General features: G+C 46.3%; 1 protein-coding gene across 1 annotated transcript in view; it reads left to right on the top strand.

Moving 5' to 3' along the window:
• The window catches only part of Tacc1 (transforming acidic coiled-coil containing protein 1), a 56,600-nt gene extending 38,085 nt beyond the window's left edge, over positions 1–18,515 (top strand). Inside the window, 9 exon segments of the mRNA XM_051170019.1 lie at positions 3,671–3,723; positions 5,354–5,479; positions 6,829–6,905; positions 9,329–9,372; positions 11,507–11,667; positions 12,616–12,663; positions 12,665–12,723; positions 16,655–16,775; positions 18,288–18,515. Of these exon segments, the coding sequence (XP_051025976.1) occupies positions 3,671–3,723; positions 5,354–5,479; positions 6,829–6,905; positions 9,329–9,372; positions 11,507–11,667; positions 12,616–12,663; positions 12,665–12,723; positions 16,655–16,775; positions 18,288–18,356 (758 nt within the window). The 3' untranslated portion in view covers positions 18,357–18,515.
• The last annotated feature ends 3,473 nt before the right edge of the window (positions 18,516–21,988 follow it).

The raw sequence follows: 21,988 nt of genomic DNA, 5'->3' as shown, positions 1-21,988 counted from the left end.
TGGTTACAGCACTACTCTCTGGCAGTTTGCGTTTCACCATCCTTCAGAGGAGCGTCATTGTTAAGTGCCACCTGACCAGCCCAGGAAAGCATTTTTGTCCCGATTTGCAATATTTATTTTATATAAGGTTCTTTTTGTTTGGTTGTTTCTGTCTCTGCAGTACTGGGATTTGAACCCAGGGCTCTGTGCATGCCAGATAAGCACTCTGTCACCAAGCTATATCTCTAATTCTTGGTTTTGTTGATTTGGACTTGCTGTGTAGTTCAGGCTGGCCTTAAATTCATTATCTCTCTGCCTCTATTAGTTGAGTATAGATGTATGTAATCATGCCAACATAAAAATAAGTGTTACAAAGTTTAAGAACTTTCTAAAGTGAAGGCCAGTAAACAGGAAAGTATCAGTTTGGTCTTGATTTTTTGTTTTGTTTTGTTTTTTGTTTTGTTTTTTTTGTTTTGTTCACTAACTGAAACTGATTTTTTTTCTGATTTATTATTTTTGATGTTGGTTGAGACAGCTCTATAGCCCTAGCTGGCCTCAAAAATGTGTAGTAATCCTCCAGCCTCTACTTCCCCAGTGCTGGGATTCCAGGCATATGCCACCATGCCTAGGGTCTTAGCTCCTTTTCCTTTGCCATGACAAAACACCACAACCAAGACAACTTAAAAAAGCAAGCATTTAATTTGGGGGCTCAGGGTTCTAGGTTTAGAGTCCAAGACCACCATGGCGGGGAGCATGGCAGCGGGAAGGCAGGCATGGCACTGGAAAATTGCTGAGGGTTTATATTCTGGGACAAGCACCACAAGGCAGGGAGAGAGGGCACCGACTGGGAAAGGCTGGGCTTTGAAACCTCGGTGAAGCTTGGAACCCACTTAGACGCCTCCTCCAACAAGGCCACCCCTCCTAGTCCTTCCCAAACAAACAGTACCATCAACTGGGAACCAAGTATTTAAATATTTGAGCCTGTGGAGCCATTCTTATTGGCCTCTAACTCCCTGGGCGCCATAGGCTTGTGGCCATATCATGATGCAAAAATACATTCAGTTCAACTTCAAAAGTCCCCGCAGTCATTCAGTCTCAAGACTCCTTAAAAGTCCAAAGCCTCTTCGGAGACTCCAGGGAATCTCTTAATCGTAACCCTTGTAAAATCAAAACACAAGTTACATACTTCCAACACCCAGTGCACAGAATATACAGTACCATTCCAGAAGAGAGGCAGGGAGGGACTCAGTGAGGAAACAGCACACTCTGGTCCTGCAGCTCTGTGTGCGGTGCCCAAGGGCTTTGATGCCTCTTCCCTTCTCCTGGGTGGCTCCACTCCCCATCTGCAGCTCTCCTTAGCAGATGTCCCATGCCTCAGGCATCTCCAGCGTCTTGAGGTCTTGAACGTAATCCAGGCCTTACTTTCCACAGTGGCCGCTCAGGGCCGCACAGCTGCCCCTCAAAGGCTTTCCTTAACCTCAGAGGAAGATTCCACAACCCCTTTCTTTACTCCGGCGCCTTTCATAACTCTAAAGCCAGAACCACGTGGCTGTTGCTGCCTAATTCTGCTGCCAGCCTTGGAATGACACCGGGCCCCCTCCTTGAATTGCATCAGCATAAACTTTGATTTATTGATGCCTTCCAGGGACAGATAACATCTCAGGTTTTTTCTTTTTACAAGTTCCAGGATTAAGCTGGCTAGGGTCTCACTAGGAAATGGAGGCAAGCTGTAAAAGGGGCTCTATTCCATTTTTACTTTAAGCACAAGCCATGGCTCCAGCATTAAATTAACTGGTGTTATTTTTCTCCCCTAACTATAACGTTATATAGCTTGCCTTACTTTCTGTTTTTATCATTGATCTGCAGAGGGATCGCTAATAATCATATGGCATAATCAATATTAGACTGGCCTGAAATCTTCTCTGCCAGTTTCGCCTCAGGCACATTTTCACAACAAGCGCAAAGCCAGGCATGTCCTTTGCCTAACTGTCTACCACTAGAATGGTCTGTAGGCCAGCTGCTGATAGTGTCCCCTCTGAAAGCTCTCGAGCTAAGTCTCCGTAGTCCACATCACTCCCGGCACTATTGTTTTCCAAGCTCCTACCAGAATGGCCTGTTCAGCCCCTGTTACAGTGTTCAACCACTCTCCAAGTCCAAAAGTTCCAGAGCCTTCCACATTCCTCCAAACCACACCTACATGGTCGGGCCTGTCACAGCAGGAGCCCATACCCTCATACTCGCTCGTGTCTTCGGCTGCCGAGGTAGATGGAGACTGACCAGTACCTATGAATCCCTTAACCACCCCAGTCAAGAACTGAGGCTAACCTGGTCCAGCGCTCTTACTCTTATCATTAAAGTTAAGTAGAGAAAAGCAACAGATCTGATATGGAGAGGCATGGGAAGGGAAAGAAAGGGCGGGAGGGACGCCCCAGGAGAAAGAGAGACAGATGACATGGTTGGGGGAGGGGGTAAGGGACGGACAGAGAGAGGGAGGGATATGAGGTGGGTTGGTCCTTTATATTTGCTTTATATTTGTGACGCAACTGAAGGCGCACACCTGGCGGCAGCAGGCGCTAAACAACCTAGAAGCAGGTGTGCTAACACTTACTGTAGGATTGTTACATCGCTCTGGAAAAAAGATCCTTCTTAATGTCCTATGTCACCCATGTGCTCTTAAGCTTTGTTCACTGAAAGTTTAGAATTGTGGTCTAGGCAAAAAACACTATTACAGATTTGAATCATTGTAAATAACAGTTTAATCTGTGAAACTTTTTTTTTTTTGGTTTTTCAAGACAGGGTTTCTCTGTGTAGCCTTGACTGTCCTAGGCTCACTTTGTAGACCAGGCTGGCCTCAAACTCACAGCGGTCCGCCTGCCTCTGCCTCCCGAGTGCTGGGATTAAAGGTGTGCGCCACCACACCTGGCCATAATTTGTGAAACTTTATATAGAGAGAACTTTAAAAAGTCGCGATGGTCAGAACTCTGAGCAAGTTACCGCTCAACCCCTTCCCTGATCTCCCATTTCAGTTTCCATTTGTGTTAATGCCTATGCTACGTCTGATGCCTGAGACGTTCGGCTTGCAGAGAGGAAGGGATTACATTACGTTGCGCTTTAAATGTAAACCAGATTTAAATGAACCGTTGGGACACTTACACTAGTGTTTTAAGTATTGACTGAATAGTGTTTAAATGTTACAGTATAGTTGTCCACGTCTCACATCCCCCCTCCCCTGGCCTAATACTGGAGTAGGCCTGATAAGAAGGAAACAGAAGGGTATGAAGACCACAACAAACTTGTTTTTCAGGTTTGAATTTAAGGCTTTTGAATTTTATCTGCTACATTAGCTATGGCGGGGGGAGTCCTTCTAAGCCAGAATTTAAATGTTCTCAGATTTGGTCGGGACTTCAGGGTTACAGGTAGTTTCCTCTTTCTGAAATCAGCTAGGTTCAGTACAGTTCACATGCTAAACTTCCAGTGGACACAAGGGGGCAGACTTGCCGCTCTTTCTACCCGAGCCAACACTTTCAACACCAGGGTTCAAGAAAGAGGACGCCAGCACAACCTCCCAGATAGATGTCTTGAAGCTCTGTGTGCAGTTATTCTGGGCCTGTGCTGGGGTTGCCTAGCCCTAGCCAGGAACAAAGGGACCCACTCCTTGGGGTAAGTATAAAAATGACTCTCTGTGTTTCAGGCATCGAGAAGGAAACATGCCAGAAAACGGAGAAAGAGGAGTTGGCTGTGCATGTAAGTCCCCAGACTTGGAGGGTGGGGGCGGCTTAGGTTTCTTTCTGTCTTTGTTTAGGAGCTCATGCTGATTTGATAAATAAAATATAGTTAGTCTTAGGTGATGAAGGGATGTATGGCTGCCTAGGTGGCTCAGCAGGTAAGAGCTCTTGCTGCCCAAGCCTGACCACCATCGCACCCATGTAGGGGTGAAGGGAAGAATAGACACGGCAGGGTTGTCCTCTGACCTCTGTGTGCACGCGTGGTACACGCCCACCCTCATACACACACACAGAACGTATACAGTTTCTTCATCCACAGAACTTACCATTTATATATACCTAGTGTTCTTTCCAACCCCATGTGACTACTGACACGTGGAACTGTTAGTCTGAAGTGACACGCCTTGTATAATGTGAAGTGCAGCCAGCCTTTGAAGACTTGGTACACAAAAAGGGACTATTTAGTAAATGTCTCGGCAACTTCTTATACTGACTGACCCCCTAATAAGATAGCATTTTGGGTATGTTGAGTTAACTGTGCTATTACAATCAAAGCTGGAATGGCAGCTCACACCTTGTTTTGTTTGTTTGTTTGTTTGAGACAGGGTCTCTCTGTGTAGCCTTGACTGTCCTGGACTTGCTTTGTAGACCAGGCTGGCCTCGAGCTCACAGAGATCAGCCAGCCTCTGCCTCCCGAGTGCTGGGATTAGAGGCGTGTGCCACTGCGCCGGGCAATAGTTTACACCTTATAATCTGGTGCTTGGGAGGCCGAGGACGGAGTAAGAATGGCTCCAAGTTCAAGACCATCCTAGATGACATAGCGAGTGTCACAGTTACATTTCTGTTGCTGAGATAAGACAAGGCAACTTGAAGAAAGGGTTTATCTGGGGCTTAGAGCTCCAGAGTCTGTGATGGTGGAGCAGGCGCAGATCTGAGTCACGGAGCCAGAGAGGGGAAGGTCAAAGATCACAGATTTGCGGTGTCTGCTTACTGAGGCATGTAAGCTGGTAATACATATTAGAGTTGTTGCCATATATACAAGACGCCAGTATGTGAGTAGAAGGGTTATCACTGTTCTTGAAAAACTATTTGCATGGGACACATCTCTAGAAAATACCAGAAAAATGAGGCATTGAAGCGTTTTTTTTTTCTTTTTTTATAACTAATTTTTATTTTCTGTGTATTGGTGTCTTGCCTGTATGTATGCCTGTGTGAGGGTGTCAGATCTTGGAGTTATAGACAGTTGTGAGCTGCCTTGTGGGAGCTGGGAATTGAACCCAGGTCCTCTGGAAGGGCAGTCAGTGCTCTTAACTGCTGAGCCATCTCTCCAGCCCTGAAGCATGTTTCTTTTATGCCTGGGATTCTCTGGTAACTGACCACTTGACAATTATGCTCTTTATTTTCATAAGAAGGAAACTTTCCCAGGGCATCCGTTCCTACAACATATGCCCACCCAGTTAGTGGTTAGAACCCTCTTCTTTAGTACGTCCCATAACTAGATGGCTTATTTAAGGCTACCCTTCGCCTGTTGCTTCTGCAAGCACATTTTTAAAGGGCTTGGTCTGTTTTGTGCCGAGGAAGTTGTTGGCGAATATTTGGGGTCAAGTAGCAGGACACGGGACATGTTAAATGAAACCCCTGTCCCACAGGGTCTGCTGGAATCCTCTTCAGAAAAGGCCCCCGTGTCCGTGGCCTGTGGGGGTGAGAGCCCCCTGGATGGAATCTGCCTCAGTGAAGCAGACAAGACGGCCGTGCTCACGTTGATCAGAGAAGAGGTAAAAGTGGACCTTTTCTGTCTGCAGAAGGTCCCATCCCTGTTGACTTGCTTCAGTCTGGAAATTCCTCCTCTCTGTGGCTTGCGAAGCTGACAGACAGGGCTCCCCGCAGACTTGGGCACTGGTGCTGGTGTTCTGCAAGGCCATGTACTGTGGTATTTGTAAGACCTGTTTACTTCTACCCTCCTCTTTACCATGTGTGCCCATGCCAAAGAGTTTTGTGATGGGATTCCACATGGTTTAACAAGGTCAGCTCCCCACTTTCTGTATTGTGGTCCTGAAGAGCGCCTGTGCCAAACAGACTGTCACTACAATTCGAAAACACTAATGGCCTATCACTGGTTGGCCGCCTTCCTCTTCTGTCATTCTGTGCTGTCTTTTTGCATTTAGTTTTTATGTTTAAGATCCCATGCTTTTTAATAAATAACTTTCCTTTTGCAGCACAGTATAACTTGAAGCATTTCAGTTACAGGGCTTCCAATGCTTTATGAAACAATGCTGCACTGGTAATTGGGCATGCCAGTTAGTCCAGTGTTAAGCACCTGAGAGCCATGTTCAGGAGACTCAGAGTCTTGTCAGTGAGAAGAATGGCGTTGTCTTTCTCCCAAAAGCTTAGATTGAGGGGACAACATAATAGATCAGAGGAGGGCTGTATCTAGCCAACTGAAGCACCCAGGGTAGCTCCAGGGTTGTTCTTTCTTTCTTTCTTATTTATCTTTATTTTACGTGTATGTCTAGTGCCCATAGAAATCCGAGGGGAACGTCTGATCCCCAAAGCTGGAGTTAAGGCAGTTGTAAGCTGCTGTGTGGGTGCTGGGGACTGAACTCAGGTCCTCTGCAAGAGCAATGAGCGCTCTTAACCTCTGAGCAATCCCCATCTCTCCATGTAAGCACAAAGCTGTGCAGGTAAGGAAGAAAGGAGGCCCTAGGGTATCGTGATGAGGGGAGAAGGGGGACCAGTCCTACGGTGCCGCTCAAACCCTGTGTGGGGCAGACAGAATTGAGACGTGGAGTGGAGAATCCCCCGCTGCAGTTGTCGAGAGCATCTCACCTTTGAAATCAACTTCTGATCGGGGTAGCGGGATGTTCCTGTACTGAGGGATCACAGTGGGGTGCACCCTGAGCCCCTTTATTCTGACTCAGAGAAATCACTACAGAAAAGGAATGTGCGGCACATGGCTGTGATCCTAGCACTTGCGTAGCTGAGGATGTCTATGAGCATTATATACAAACACGGAGATGCACTGTTCCTAAATGTTAATTGAATTTCTGTATCAAACTTGGTCATGTGTTGTTTTTTCAGTTTCCAATAGATTGATGAGGTAAAACAAAGCTTTATTATTATCTAGATAATCACTAAGGAGATTGAAGCCAATGAATGGAAGAAAAAATACGAAGAGACCCGAGAAGAAGTCTTGGAGATGAGGTAGGAGCGGGGCTGGGGCGGGGCGTTCAGGTGCCTTTGTACATTTGGTTTAAAGCAGCAGTGTTTTCTTGTCACAAAATCAGTGGCTGACGATGGATGTGAGGACTTTGCTCTCTGCACCATACTTTGAGATTAAAAATGTCAGTGCAAGCCAGGTGGTGGTGACATATACCTTTAATCCCAGCACTTGGGAGTCAGAGGCAGGCCGCTCTCTATGAGTTCAAGGCCAGCCTGGTCTACAAAACAAGTCCAGGATAGCCAGAGCTATACAGAGAAACCCTGTCTCAAAAAACCAAAAAAGGAAAAGAAAAGAAAAAAAATGTCAGTGCGGTTTGGGCATGGTGGTGCACGCATTTAATCCTAGCAGTCTAGAGACTGAGACAGGGGCAGGTGATCTCTGAGTTTGAGGACAGCCTGGTCTACATATCAAGTTCTAGACTAGCCGCACAGAAAGACCCTGTCTCCCCTCCCCGACCCCCCCCCCAAAAAAAATCAGAGTTAGTTTTGACTAGTTATTTATGCAAACACCATAATTTTTTTTTTTTTTTTGGTTATTTAAAACATCAAATTCAAGTAGAATTCATAGGACTCATAAAAAGGTATATAATCAGTTGCCTTTAAAAAAGAATAATAAAGCTGGGCATGGTGGTGCACATCATTAATCCCAGCACTCGGGAGGCAGAGGCAGGCGGATCGCTGTGAGTTCGAGGCCAGCCTGGTCTACAAAGTGAGTCCAGGATGGCCAAGGCTACACAGAGAAACCCTGTCTCGAAAAAACCAAAAAAAAAAAAAAAAAAAAGAATAATAAAGCTGGGCATGGTGGTGCACATCATTAATCCCAGCACGTGAGAGGCAGGCGGATCTTTGTGAGTTTGAGGCCAGCCTGGGCTACAAAGTGAGTTCCACGACAGCCAGGGCTGTAACACAAAAAGAATAACGGAAATCTATTTAACAATATCCATTTGGAATAAAGAATACTAAAAACATACTAAAACATTCAGTGATGTAGGTATTGAAATTAGCAGAAGCAAAATTAATGGACTTTCAATCAAAATCTTTTAGCCATGGTGATGATTCGTGGAGACTCTCAAATCCCTGTATCCCTGCACTCTGGAGACTGAGGCAAGAGGGTTGTCCAAAGTTTGAGGCTAGCCTGGGCTACAAAGCAAGTTTGAGACCAGTCAAGACTACACCTTTGGCTCAGAGATTTTTTTTTTTTAAGGTCATCTTTTTTTCTTCTTCCTGTCCAATCTAGAAATGTATGAATCAAGGAAGCGGAGAAAGTGTGAGCCTCACCAGCAAGTGCTGGAGTGCTGAAGGGATATATTAAACATGACCACTGTAATGTGTAAATTCCCCTGTTACGTGGTTTTGGAGGACTTCCTGGTTGGAGGCACAGGGCTAGGCTTAGGACAGCCCTACCTTTAGTGAGCTTATGGTAGCCACCATAAGGAACTTGGGTTCAGAGTCCAGCTTAGTGGACACACTAGTGAGGGAGGGCTGCGGGAAGATCGCCCAGCACCTGGGGTGGGGGGGGGGCGGGTGAGGGTTAGAATGACAACACTTCACTGAGTGCAAGGCCAACTCAAGGGCGCCATCTTTAAAATCTCTCAATAAGTGGAATCTTTTTTGGGGGGAAGGATACGAGCAAAAACTTGTAACTGAATCAGAGGGGAAAACAGCACTTAGAAAGGTAAATGGGGCCGGTGAAGGCTGAAGTGGATCTCATAGGGGGAGCCCGGAAGAATTTGAAAAGATTGTCTTAACTAGGTGCATAGAAAAAAGTGAAAGCAGCTGTTTTTACAAAAGACTGAAAGGCCACTTAGCTTGAGAGAGACTACAAGACAGCTCCATTTCTAGCACCAAAGACATAGTTCTTTCTCATCTTTTTTCTTTTCTTTTCTTTTTTGGTTTTTCAGAAGGTCTCTCGGTGTAGCCTTGGCTGTCCTGGACTCGCTTTGTAGACCAGGCTGGCCTCGAACTCACAGTGATCCACCTGCCTCTGCCTCCTGAGTGTTAGGATTAAAGGCAAGAGCTTCCATGTCCAGCTTTCTTTTCTTCCTTTTTGTCTTGTGCTAAGAACATTTAATCTTCCAGAATTTAGTAAACTTTGTGCATATAAAAGAAAGTAGCCAGGTGTGGTGGCACACGCCTTTAATCCCAGCACTCAGGGAGGCAGAGGAAGGTGAAATACTGTGAGTTCAAGGCCAGCCCGGTCTACCAAGCAAGTCCAAGACAGCCAAGGCTACACAGAGAAGAAAAAGCAAAGAAGGGAGGCAGAGCGAAGGGCGGGTGGTTTATATATGTGTTTTATATTTTAATAAATTTCAGACAGCACTTCTCTGTTTTCCATTTTTTTTTAAAAAAACCAAGTTTTATTATTATTATAACTATAATAAATTATAATTCATTTTCTTGTTCAGGAAAATTGTGGCTGAATATGAGAAGACCATTGCCCAAATGATTGGTAAGAGAAAGGGTTGTTTGTTTGTTTGTTTGTTGAGCATGGGCCATAGAACCTACCTGAGTCTGCTCAGATCGCCATAACAACAGGCACTTGTTTCTTACAGTTTTGGAATCTGTGGAGCCCAAAGCCAAGGCTCTGACAGATGCTGTATCTGGATGGGCCCATTCCTCTTTGTGCCTTCCCACTTTATCACATCATTCCTGAAGGAGATAGCTAGCTTCCTGGAGTCTTAATTTTCCTTATTTATTTTTAAAGATATATTGATTTATTTTTAATTCATGTGTCTGTGTCTGTGTGCACCTGTGTGAGTTTTTATGAACCACGAGAGGACATCAGACCATCTGGAGCTGAGGTCACGGGTGGTTGTGAGCTGCCTAACATGGGCACTAGGATCTGAGCCTGGCTAGTCCACAGAAGCAGTGCATGCTCTGAGCTGCTCAGGCATCTCTCCAGAACCTCTCAAGCTTTTAACAAGTGATGTGCCATAATTGTAAGATTGTGGTGTGGTGATTTGAACACGTGTACAGTGGCTAGTGATTATGCTATTATAGCTAGCATTTTCATTTCCTTAAACACTTGGAGGGAGATGCATAGCCCTCCCCCTCCAACTCAGGAGGCAGAGCAGGCAGATCTCTGTGTGTTCAAGGCTAGCAGGAAGTTCCTGGCCAGCCTGGGCTACATAGAGAAACCTGTCTTTTTTTTTTTTTTTTTTTAAATACATCTGTCGTTTGTTTGGAAACGTTCAAATTTCTGGTACTTGTTTTGAGTCAGCTCATTTAGCTTCCACATATGGTAAAGAACATTGTGTATTTGTCTTACTGTGTCTGGCTCGTTTCATTTAATACAGTATTCTCTCAGCTGGGGCCTCTTTTCAAAGGGATTCTGTCTTTGTGACTTGTTTCTTGCGTTAGGTTTCTCACCACTGACCCAAATATGATGATAAACAAAAGAGAGAGGACTCATTCTGACTCAGGGAGTTCACTGTGTAGTCACTAGGCCGCATAGGCTTACACAGAGCATGGTGTTGGTGGGACGGTGTGGCCAAGCATGAATGAACTAAGGCAAGCTAACACCCATCGATGATGCACTGCAGGATAGCCTTGAACTCTGTGTTGCCCAGGCTGGCTCTGAATTCAGTGTTCTTAGCTCCATATCCCAAGTACTAGCACTTAGTGAGTCCTTTGAATACCATTATTGCAAGTTCTTATGTCCCTCCACCAGACCCAGTACATCTACGGTAACAGTGACCGGATCGTCTGTATTGACTTTATAGCCTTGTTTAGTTGCCAGACTCTTTCATGACTCTTCTCTGACGTTGTAGCATTTGGGTACAGAGAAGATTTATTTCCCTGCTAGCCGCAGCACCAGTTGCCTTCCCCAGCCTAGCCTTGGCCCTGGCTATCTGTTCCAGGCTCTCCTCCAAGAGGCCACTCTCTCTGTTAGTGGTTGTTTTAAAAATGTGTTGTAGTTCCTCTCTTTAACCCAGCTAGCACACAAATAATTGAGACTGGGCTATTATATTTGTTTAATAAGCTTTACAGCACAAGAACTGAGCAGCACTGATCTATTTTTAACCCTTGAAGCTAATCTTGTTTCCTCCCATTGTAAATCCTAGAGATAGTTGCTGGTATGGCTTTCTCTGCTCCAGCTGATCTCTTCTGGACCCCTCCTGTGGCTGAATCCCACCCCCACATCCCCTCAGCCACCCATCCCTCCCATACCCCTTCCCCCTACTGCTGGCAGGAAGTCCAACGCTAGTCTCTTCCCTGCTCAGTCATTATCAAGCCTTTTATCTACATATCAGGGAATAATTGGGGAGCAAAGTTTAGACAGATTCTCAGAACAAGGATTGCAAACAGATGTGTGTGTGTGGGGGGGGTGGCGGCACAGAAATCAGCATGTCATCTTTACACAGTGCACAATAACACTATGCCTACAGCGCTCTATGAACACCAGCTGTGTCCCCACCGCTCCCACCCTGCTTGCTTCCCCATCACTTGTCACTGTGTGTACCTTCCTACTAGAATATGAGTTCTTGAGAGTGGGGACCCCTCCGCCATGCCCCCCCTTTCCAAGAACGCTGTTTGGCTCACCCGAGTCGGTGTTAACATAGTTCCCTTTGACTTGACGCCAGAAGACGAGCAGAGGACAAGCATGACATCACAGAAGAGTTTCCAGCAGCTGACTATGGAGAAGGAGCAGGCGCTGGCCGACCTCAACTCTGTGGAAAGGTCCCTTTCTGATCTCTTTAGGAGATACGAAAACCTGAAAGGCGTGCTAGAAGGATTCAAAAAGGTAGTGTGTCCATCCCGGCCTTGTCTCTGGGTGGTGGTATGGTTCCTTGCCGTACGTCAGAGTGGCAGGTGGCCTTTTCTGTGGGGCCAAGTGCCATTGGGCTTGTTCCTTTTTGGTATTAGTAAAAGCTGAAGAGACCTTAGTTCACTGAAAAAAGCTAAGTCGTGCACTACAGAAGAAATAAGGTGGGGTCATTCAGTGTGCACCATCATTCAGAAGTATTGCCGAGCTCCTGTCCTGGTAGGTCTGACAGGGCCTTGTACATGAACGGCTTTATTACTGTTGACTCAGTTTTGTAAGCCTACCATCAGGAAGCCGAGGCGGAAGGATTGCAAAGCCAAGACCAGTCTGGGCTGCATAATGAGACCATGTTTTAGAAAACCAAAGAATATAAATAAATAAATAAACAAATAAGAAGGAAAGATGGAACTGGCCAATCAGAAAGATAGATAGATAGGGTTGGGCAGCCTGGCCTGGCCAATCATCTAACTAACGCAGGGATTGAGAGAGAAGCTGCATTAGGAAGTTGAAGGCCTGTGCAGCCACTTGAATTAGGACACGAGGAGCCTGTACAGCCTTTCTGCAATGGGGGTCATTGCACAAGCTATCAAAATTGCCATGGATTATGTGTTAAATGCATCCCAATTAGCCGAGTGTGGTGGCACTCGCCTTTAATCCCAGCACTCTGGTAAGCAGAGGTAGGCAGATCACTGAGTTTGAGGCTAGCCTGGTCTACAGAGTGAGTCCAGGACCACCAAGGCTACACTGAGAAACCCTGTCTCCAAAACCAAAACAAAACAAAAAGGGCATCCCAATTAAGCAGGCTTTCCTTTAAAAAAAACAAACAACAGAAAACCAAAACCAAGACCAACCAGCAACCTTGTGATACATTGTGGGGGAGGAGAAACAGAGACATACACTCTGTTTTGAATTTTCCCCTTGGACTAGAATGAAGACGCCTTGAAGAAGTGTGCTCAGGATTACTTGGCCAGAGTTTAAGCAAGAAGAACAGCGATACCAGGCCCTGAAGATTCACGCAGAGGAAAAGCTGGACAGGTGAGAGCTTATAAATACGCTGCACCTGTTCTCTGTTGCAGGTGGAAGCAGATGCCTTTGTTTCTGCAAAGCCGTACACTCACACATTTGCTGTCTGTCTTTCTGCTTACGACTTTGTGTATGTGTGACTCCATTTATCCCCGAGGTTAAAACATCACAGAGTCTATAAAAAGGTGTGTATGAGCCGGGCATGGTGGCACGTGCCTTTAATCCCAGCACTGGGGAGGCAGAGGCAAGTGGATTGCTGAGTTGAGGACCAACAAAGAGAGTTCCAGGACACTCAGAACTATTACACAGAGAAACTGTGTATCAACACCCCACCCCACCCCCACAAAAAAAAGATGTGTATGTGCACACACAGCCTCCCTTCTTAACCCTTAGCACATCAGGCTTGGGGTTCTGTATCTCTCCTCACACATACATTCTAGTCAGCTCCGTTTCTCTTTCCGTGTCTGTGAGGACCTTCTCCCTGGCCTGTCTTTGTTGGAAGGTCTCCATCTAGGCGGGCCCTCCTGCTGGACATGTGGTTATTAAACTTCTCCTGCTGCGGAAGTGCTTGTAGTGAGGAGCTGGGGACCAGCAGGCAGGTGGGGTTATAATAGTCATAAACACTTGCCCCTTGGCCTCATTAGACATACAGCAACCCATCTTTCCGCAGTCTGCGGGAGTGTCTGTTTTCACTAAAGCCCCGCCAACCGGTCCGCTTTTAGGTGAGCTTCAGATGTAATAGGTGAGTAGCTTTTTGTGGGGTTTGGCAAGCAATGTGCATTTATTTTATTCAGCGTAGTATTGATTTACACTTATCTTAGTAAGAGTAAAGTGTATTTCAGCAGCTTTTAAAGCACCTACTTACTACAAGTGACTGTTCTTTGTCCTTGCTGTTGGAATTTAATGAGTTTCATATGTTAGGGCACCATTTTTTCCCCCAACTTACTCGTTTTTTTGTGTGTGTGCTGACCGTGTTTATGAAGGAGAGAGGTGAGTGTATGTATGTGTGTGTGTTTTAGGTTGTTGCTGTTTTGTCTTTAATGCACTGGGGCTGAGGCGTGCGCTAGAGAAAGCTACACCGTGCAGCTTTCTCCCCAGCAAGCAGTGTGCTCTAATGTGCAGAAATAGGCTTTGTTTCAGTTTTTCTGAGTTGGAGGTCTTCCGGTATAGTTCAGGCTGACCTTGAACTTGCCATGGGCCCCTCTCCCCTCCCCCCCCCCCCAGTGCTAAACTTAATGGCATGTGCCATCATGCTCCAGCTCAGAAAAACATACTCAAATGTGGCAAGAATCATTCCATTTGCAGTTCCTTGAATGCCTGTCATGGTGATTAAGACTTCCCTATTTTAGGGAGAGAGAGTATTTTTCTAGTTTTTCCTTCTGGTGCTTTTATGACTTTAGGTTTTCAGTCCTGAAGCTCAACACATTTTGGAAATCACCCCAGGGAAGGCCCTATCCTCTTTCCCCTTTTTAAAAAGATGAAGTCTCGATGTGTACCCCTGACCGGCCTGGGACTTGTCTGATACTCACGGAGATCCTCTGGCTAGGACTAAGCGACACGTGCTGCCAGTCAGCTTCCATCCTAGCTTCTAACTGCCAAGTAGCAGAGTTTGTCATTCTGTGGCCTGTGTTCCTATCTGTGAAAACCTCTCTGTGCTCCGCCTTCTTCTGACCTCTCACTCAGGGGTTATTGTGTGCCCTTGTATCGTCTTTGTGCTTTCACAAACTACCCCAAATGTTTTGCTGTTGCTGCTTTGAGATAGCAATCAAAACAGCCTACACCCTTTTCTTGTGATAGCACATTAGAGCCATTTCCACATTGAAATACCCAGCTCAGTCTAATTCCCTTATTAGATGGTAGGATCTCTTGTAAAAGTTTCATTTATTGTTATTTTATGCATATGTTTTGCCTGCATGTATGTCTGCATTACTTGCATGCCTGATCCCCATAGAGGCCAGAAAAGGGTGTTGGGTCCCCTGGAACTGGGGTGACTGTTGGTTTTGAGCCCCCAGATGGGTGCTTAAGGTGGAATCTGGGTCCTCTGCCAGAGCAGCCAGTGCTCTTGACCACTGAGCCAACTCTCCAGCCACCGTAGTGTTCTTTTTGTTGTTGTTTGTTTGTTTGTTTTTGAGATAGAGTCTCTCTGTGTATCCCTGACTGTCCTGGACTCGCTTTGTAGACCATACTGGCCTCGAACTCACAGAGATCTGCCTGCCTCTGCCTCCTGGAGTGCTGGGATTAAAGGCGTGCGCCACCACTGCCCAGCTTCACCGTAGTGTTCTTTACTGATGAAAGTTTTGATTGGTTTAAATTTTCCCTGTTGAAAACAGATGTTTGCAGAGTATTTCTGTGAAGAATTACCTAAAAATAAATTAAAATGTATTTTAATTTTTCTTCATTTCCATACCATGCCCCCGTCCTTCCCATAGCATATGATTGGTTTTTTTTTTTTTTTTTTTTTTTTTTTGCATTCTCAGGACAAGACCATACAGTGCACTGTTTGACCACAGAAAGCTCAGCAATAGTGTTGTGGGTTTGACTATATCCAACATAACTCAAATACCGGGTCAATGCAGATCACAAAAATCAAGTCGCTGCTACTCAGTCAGGGCAACAGAACAGACTCTGGAGCTGAACTGCAACCCTGAAGGGACACTGTACAGCATATTTAAAGGATGAAACCATAAAGAGAGAGGGAGTGGGGCGGCCTAGAGCACTGTCCAGTCATATTTTGACATAATGGGCTGACTAAGGGAGTTTCCATCATTCAGGATAGGCGTAGGTTCCTCCTGGGCCTGGGAACATGAACTCAGTTGACCCTGCCAGCAAGATGGAGAAGTTGTCCTTGAGATGGCTAGACTCAGACAACTGTCTCCTCACAAGTTGCCCTGCGACGTCTGCACTCAGACAACTGTCTCCTTATCAACAGAAGCTGTTCAGCTACTAGGAAGTCCCCACTCAGTTTCTCTCTATGATTAAGTGAAGTCTGAAAGCCAAATAGTAGTGCTTAGAATAAGGTTTGGGTTTTTTGTTTGTTCATTCGTTTGTTTTGTTTTGCTTCAGACCCTGACCCCCTCCCCCCAGGCACAGAAAAAGCTTATCACTTTAATTTGTGTGTCTCTTATTGCTGGTGAGGTTTTAGCATCTTTTTATCAATTAATTGGATGTAGTGATGTTTTCTCTCAAATATCATTTGATATGTCTGTAACTCACAGACATCAGTTTCTCTACTCTGTGTTTAGGGCAACAGTTGTTGACAATGGGGAAAAAAAACCCCTGGAATTACTGCATATGAGAGCCTGTCAGCAAGGAAATGCTTAGCAACTGCAGTCTAATAAAGTTAGAGAGGCTGGAGAGTTGGTTCAGAGGTTAAGAGCACTGACTACTCTTCCAAAGGTCATGAGTTCAATTCCTAGCAACCACATGGTAGCTCACAACCATCTGTAATGAGATCTGGTGCCCTCTTCTGGCCTGTAGGTGTACATGCAGGCAGAATACTGTATACATTAAAAAAAAAAAAAAGAGGCATGGATGCTTTGATACAGAGTGGCCTTTATATACCACTTAAGTGGAAAAGGAATTTTGTTAAATGACTCCAGTATTATGTGGTTATGTTCAGATTACTCAGGTCCTCTATTGTATCCTTTAAAAATTAGGATTGTGAAAAAGTGAGGTAATTCCATTTTCTTACAAAATACAAAATTTGAAGGATATTGGTTCTGCCGCCTGGATGTGCCATGGAAGTGTGCTTAGCAGCTTCATCTCAATTGCATTTTGCAAGTCACTAATTCTTGCTTTCCCCCAGATCAGAGGCTGTCCTTTTGAATCCGTGTTTTTGTGGAAGTCAGCAGTTAGTATCCTTGTCTCTCTGTCCATTCCTAGCGGCTAACTAACCATGCGCTTTGTTATCTTTTCTGCAAACAAACCCAAAATACCATCACAGAGCCAACGAAGAGATTGCTCAAGTTCGCGCAAAGGCAAAGGCTGAGAGCACAGCTCTCCATGCTGGGCTCCGGAAAGAGCAGATGAAGGTGGAGTCCCTGGAAAGGGCCCTTCAGCAGAAGGTATGCATGTGGTCTGTCGTGGGCGGGCCCTCTTCTGTGCTCAGCATGTTATCCTTGACCTGGGGGAAACTGGTCCTGCCCTTTTTACTCAGACCCTCCAGCCAGCTCCATTATGAACTGATTCAGGGCACACACATCACATTATGAACCCAGGGTAAGGGGAGCCATCAGCCACAGGTGGGGGGGTCACAGGCAGAACGTGTGTTTTAACAATGTTAAATGTCCCCTGGACATTGGTTTTTGTTTTTAAGAGTTTTAAAAATTCTGTATTACATACGAGTGCTCTGTTTTCATTCACACCAGAAAAGGGACTTAGACTCCATTACAGATGGTTGCGAGCCGCCATATGGTTGCTGGTGCTCTTAACCTCTGAGCCCTCTGTCCAGCACTGGACATTGTTAACGATGTTAAATTTAATGTTGGACACTTAGTCAGGGCTGCAAGGCTGTCTTTCTGTTCCCACTGTGAGCTGTTTCATAGTATGTAAAGTGGCTTTCCTTTTCTTGCTATATAGATCATCAGCTCTCAGAGCAGATTTGCCTTGGCACGGGGCACATACATGGCTGTTGTGACTTGGAGCTGTAGAAGCCTGGGAGTGGGTGGTAGAGGCCAGAAATGCTTTCCCGAGCATCTAATAATGGGTAGGACAGCCCAAATCAAGTCCCAGCCTAACCGAACTGACGATGAGACGTTGACAGCAGAGATAACGTCACCAAGCTCAAGACGGGCTGCTTGCCGTTACACATGTCAGTGAAGCAGAGAGGCAAGGTGTCAAGGCTACTGAGGCGGCTGCGTTCGGAAGGCAGAGAGGGCTCTTGCCCAGGCTGAGGTGGGAGTGCTTTAATGGAGGCAGGTGGCGATGTTCCAGGCTGAGGCCTGCCTCTCATGGTGCCTGGGCTTAATAGTGCGTATTTGATCCTAACTCCCATCTCCGGCTGCTTTTCAGCTGTACTTATCACTTCCTCAGGGTATTTGTGTCAGCATTTGCCCTCGTACGCACCCTGGGGGAGTTGGTCCTCTCGCTGACCCCTTGCTGTCATGGGAGAAGGCCTTAATGCGCAGCCTCCGAGACACCAGGAGTATTTCCTCACTGCCCGGCAGTTTTTAGCTCCTCCTCTCTTTCTTCTTCAGGGTTTGACTTGCTGTGTTGCCTGTGTGCACTACCTCAGTGACAGCCTGACTTACAGCTTGGGTCTGGTGGCCTTGAATCAGTCACTGGAATCCCAGTCCTTGAAGCTGCTGGTGGATTGAGTGAAATCCATGCCCTTGGCATTTTAGCCAAGAGACCCACTCAACAAGAGAACCTGGGAACTAAGGTTTATGGGCGGGCTGATGGCTCCCCCACCCCACCTACCCCCAGCTCCATTTTAGTGCAGCATTGTGTGCACACGCACCTTTTGATGGGTAGGAGGCCTTTGGACAGCCACTAGGATGTCTAGGGAGGGTCTAGCCACTGGGCTTTCCTCCCAGAACATAAAGCAGCCTCCAGAATCATTATCTTCCGTCTTTCAGAATCAAGAAATTGAAGAACTTACAAAAATCTGCGATGAGCTGATCGCAAAGCTCGGGAAGACCGACTGAGATTCCTCCCGTAAGCTGCGCCGACCCAGCCCGGCTGCTTCTGTCGTGACCTATCTTGCCTTATCCAGAAGTTATCCCTCCTTTGCAGAGAAAGTAACAACGGTCTCCAAAGCACACGCCTGCTGCCGCCTACCCCGTCCCGCATCCTGTCACAGCGGCTGGAGCCTGGCTGGTGGGAGGAGTCACGCGACAGCAGAGCCCTGTGCTGGGTCCGGCTGTGGTTCTCCGTCTTGAGTTCATTTTTGCCGTCATCTTCGCTTTCCCCAAGTTTGTGACATTTCTAATCTTGTGGCAACTGTATGGGGTTATCTTCCTAGCACCCATTTGATAATTTTTTTTTTCAGGGAGGGGGTTGAGACAAGGTTTCTCTGTGTAGCCTTGGCTGTCCTGGCCTCACTCTGTAGACCAGGCTGGCCTCCCCGAGTGCTAGCATTACAGCTGTGCGCCACCACACCCGTCCCATTTGATATTTCTATGACCTGGTTAATCTTTTAAATTTCAGTATCAGTATTGGAGGAGACAATTTTGCCCATTTGCCTCCAATTTCCTATTTACAAACTTTTACTCAAACATGTCCATTTATTTATGCTGCTGCTTTTCCCTGAGGCATATTCAGAATAAGAACTTCTAGGGAGGAACACAGTTAGAAAATAAATGTAGGCCCTTATTTTAAAACAGAACTCAAGGTCTAAAAGCCAGCTTTGGACTTTGTGGGGAGTGGCAGCATAGCTCTGTTGGTAGCGTGCTTCCTGTGTACAAGGCCCTGGGTTTGGTCCCCACAACTACTACAAAGACTAGGTACTGTAGTACAGATCTGTAACCCAACAGTCCAGAAGTGGACGCAAGATGTTCAGAAGTTCAAGGTCATCCTTGACTACAAAGCCACTTAGAGGCCAAGCCCGCACTATGTGAGGCCTTGCTTTTAAAAAAAAAAAAAAAAAAAAAAAAAAAGTTAGTGGAATCATAGTGACATCTTAGCTAGTGGGAGGCTGGGGCAGGAAGACCATTTACCCAGAGTTTACGGACAGGACAGCACTGCCCAGGCAACAGACCTTTTCTCAAAAATCAAACACCCAAACCCAAATTTGAGTCAGGGTGGAGAGGTTGAGGAGATGAAGGCCAGAGGATGTGGGCTTCATGTCCAAGGAAGATTTGCTGTGCTGTGTGTTGCCCTCATATTTGGACACCCCTGGGACCCAGGAGGAGCGTGTGCTCACACAGAGTAGCACGTGATGTCTGCGTGAACAGCAGCATGGGTCTCCCTCAGAGTCGGCATTCAATGCACGTGTCCACGGGGGCCAGTTAGCCTCAAAAGCAAAGTCAACTTTTGTTGTCTATTTGAAACACACACACAGAAGGGACTTGGGAAAGGTTTAGCTGATCTCACAGAAGAAGCCTGTGAAGACCCTTGGTGGGACACCTCACAGACCTAAAAACATCGTTTTCATACTCATTTATAAAATGAGGTGGGCTTTTAAACAAAGTAGGCAGTAAAAAGTCATGTGACTCACCTCCCAAATCAGCACGCTGGGGATATTCTAAGCAGAGACAGCTTGGGTGCTGGGGAGGGCAGCAGGGAGGCGTCCACACAGAACACAAGCCCCGTAAGCTCATACAGTACTTAATGGAGGACACTGACTCCCGTGGGTGTCAGTGAGCTCCTTCCCATTGATAGGCATAACCAAACCCATTCCAGTTTGAATACCTTTTTTTTTCTTTTTTGCCTTAATCTTATACCCTGCATCTTCATGGTAAATACGCACTACTCGGTACACATACATTTTCCTCCTTGTAAAACTGTTGCATGAGCCAACCCCAGCAGTGAATTGTGCCTCGTGGAGAACCTCCATAGAGCTTAAGAACAGTATTCCTTAGCAGTGTGTTGCCATGTGGTGCGGCCTTTAGCTCCAGGGGCGCGAGGTGATGTCTTCTCAAGCTAGAAATCACATTTTGTCAATATGCATTTATTATAATTGGTGCTTAGGTTAGGCTGCATCCTGAGGCCTACTGTCTTAACATTTTGTACAAAAACCCAAACAGACAAAAGTTATCCATGGTTGGAGAGACGGCTTGACAATCATCTGGGCTCTGAGTTCAGTCATGGTGGCTTAATGTGAAGGCTGTAGCGGTAGACATAGTGTCAGGTTCGGGTGTCTCCAAGGGATATATGACCAAATGTCAGCTTAGCCTTCCTCTACAAGGGGCGTTCATTGTGCGTTTTGAGAAACACCGCAGAAGCATTTGCTACAGTGTTGTGGTGGCATCCCTACTCATTAGTTTTGTATTGACTTATTTTCAGTATGAAAGGCGTAGAGTGGTCTCCATTGTAAATCTGTGGTCCCCTTATTTCCTGATAGCTTGTTTCTCCTGGTACCGGGATGGTACCCAGGGTCTTGAGCACGCTAGGCAAGTGCTGCTGTCCTGTGGAGCTACACCTTCCGCCCCAGTCATCTCTTTCAGCTTGGCTACTTTCCAAGCACCCTGTGCTGTATGTTACAGAGCACAGAAGAGGAGTGGCGACCGTCCTTCCCTGCCACTCTGGTGGAAGAGACCCCTGGAGAAACAGGGCCTGATAAATGAATTTGCTGTCCAGAGCGTGTGCACTAGCCTTTTTTAGGCAATATTTGCCAGTGGCCTCTAAGTCAGCACCACTACCAGGAAATACTCACAACTTGTAGCTTATGGATGCTTTCCAGTAAGAGTAGAAATGTAGCTTGCACAGCTGGCAAGTTAAGAAAATATACTAGGTAAAATATATCTGTCTTTCTTTTAATTAAATAAGCCCTAAAAAAAAAAACATTTAGGATTCTGGAGAGTAAAAATATAGTTTTCCTCAACACATGATGGGGGGCCAAATACTTGTTTGTTAGGCAATTAAAAGAGGGCGTGGCATGGTGGCACACACCTATATAATCCTAGCACTCTTGAGGCAGCGGCAGGGACTTGAGAGCTGGGGCTGTGACTCAGCGGTAGTGTTTGCCTGCCATGCATCAGGCATTGTCGATCCCCAGCATTGTAAAAATGAATAACAAAAAAATTTAAACCACAAGGGAGATGGGAGCCAGTGGCTCAGAAAGTGGTTTGGGGATATTAGCTCTTCTCACTGAGACACCCAGCATCTCCTTAGTTCTACTTTGCCAAAGTGTAGACAGCTTTTACCTGTCAGTGTTACAGGCTGACCAGTTTGCCCTGGCTTGGAAGACGGTGCTTTTACCGTTTGGAGACTGGTGCCTTCCTAAACTTTGTATGCCCTGAAGCTTGGTGCTCAGGGGATTCAGGCATCTGCAGAAGCAGACCAAATTAGGAAGTGCAGAGGCACATGCTTGGGAGCTCTGGTCTGGCGGCCTGGAGTGCACGGGATGAAAGGGGATCTTCTCATGCACTTAAGAGTTTAAGCTCAACTTTCTTTCCAGCCAGTTTCTCCATGTGCACACCCAGCACTGCCTGCGCACAAAGGCTCATTCACTAGGCTGACCCCTATAGACCGAAGTGCTCACCTTCAGCAAAGATAGTCCAGGCTAGAAAGGCCCCTCTGCAGCTCATGGGCGTCAGGGACTGTGGCCATGGTCAGGGCATGCTGTTGAAAGTGGCGCGGACCTTCCGAGCCCCGTTCCTGGTTGCCTTAGCTCCAC

Source organism: Acomys russatus, chromosome 27, assembly GCF_903995435.1.
Source record: "Acomys russatus chromosome 27, mAcoRus1.1, whole genome shotgun sequence".
NCBI classification, from domain to species: domain Eukaryota; kingdom Metazoa; phylum Chordata; class Mammalia; order Rodentia; family Muridae; genus Acomys; species Acomys russatus.
This window is presented reverse-complemented; position numbering and strand designations above follow the sequence as displayed.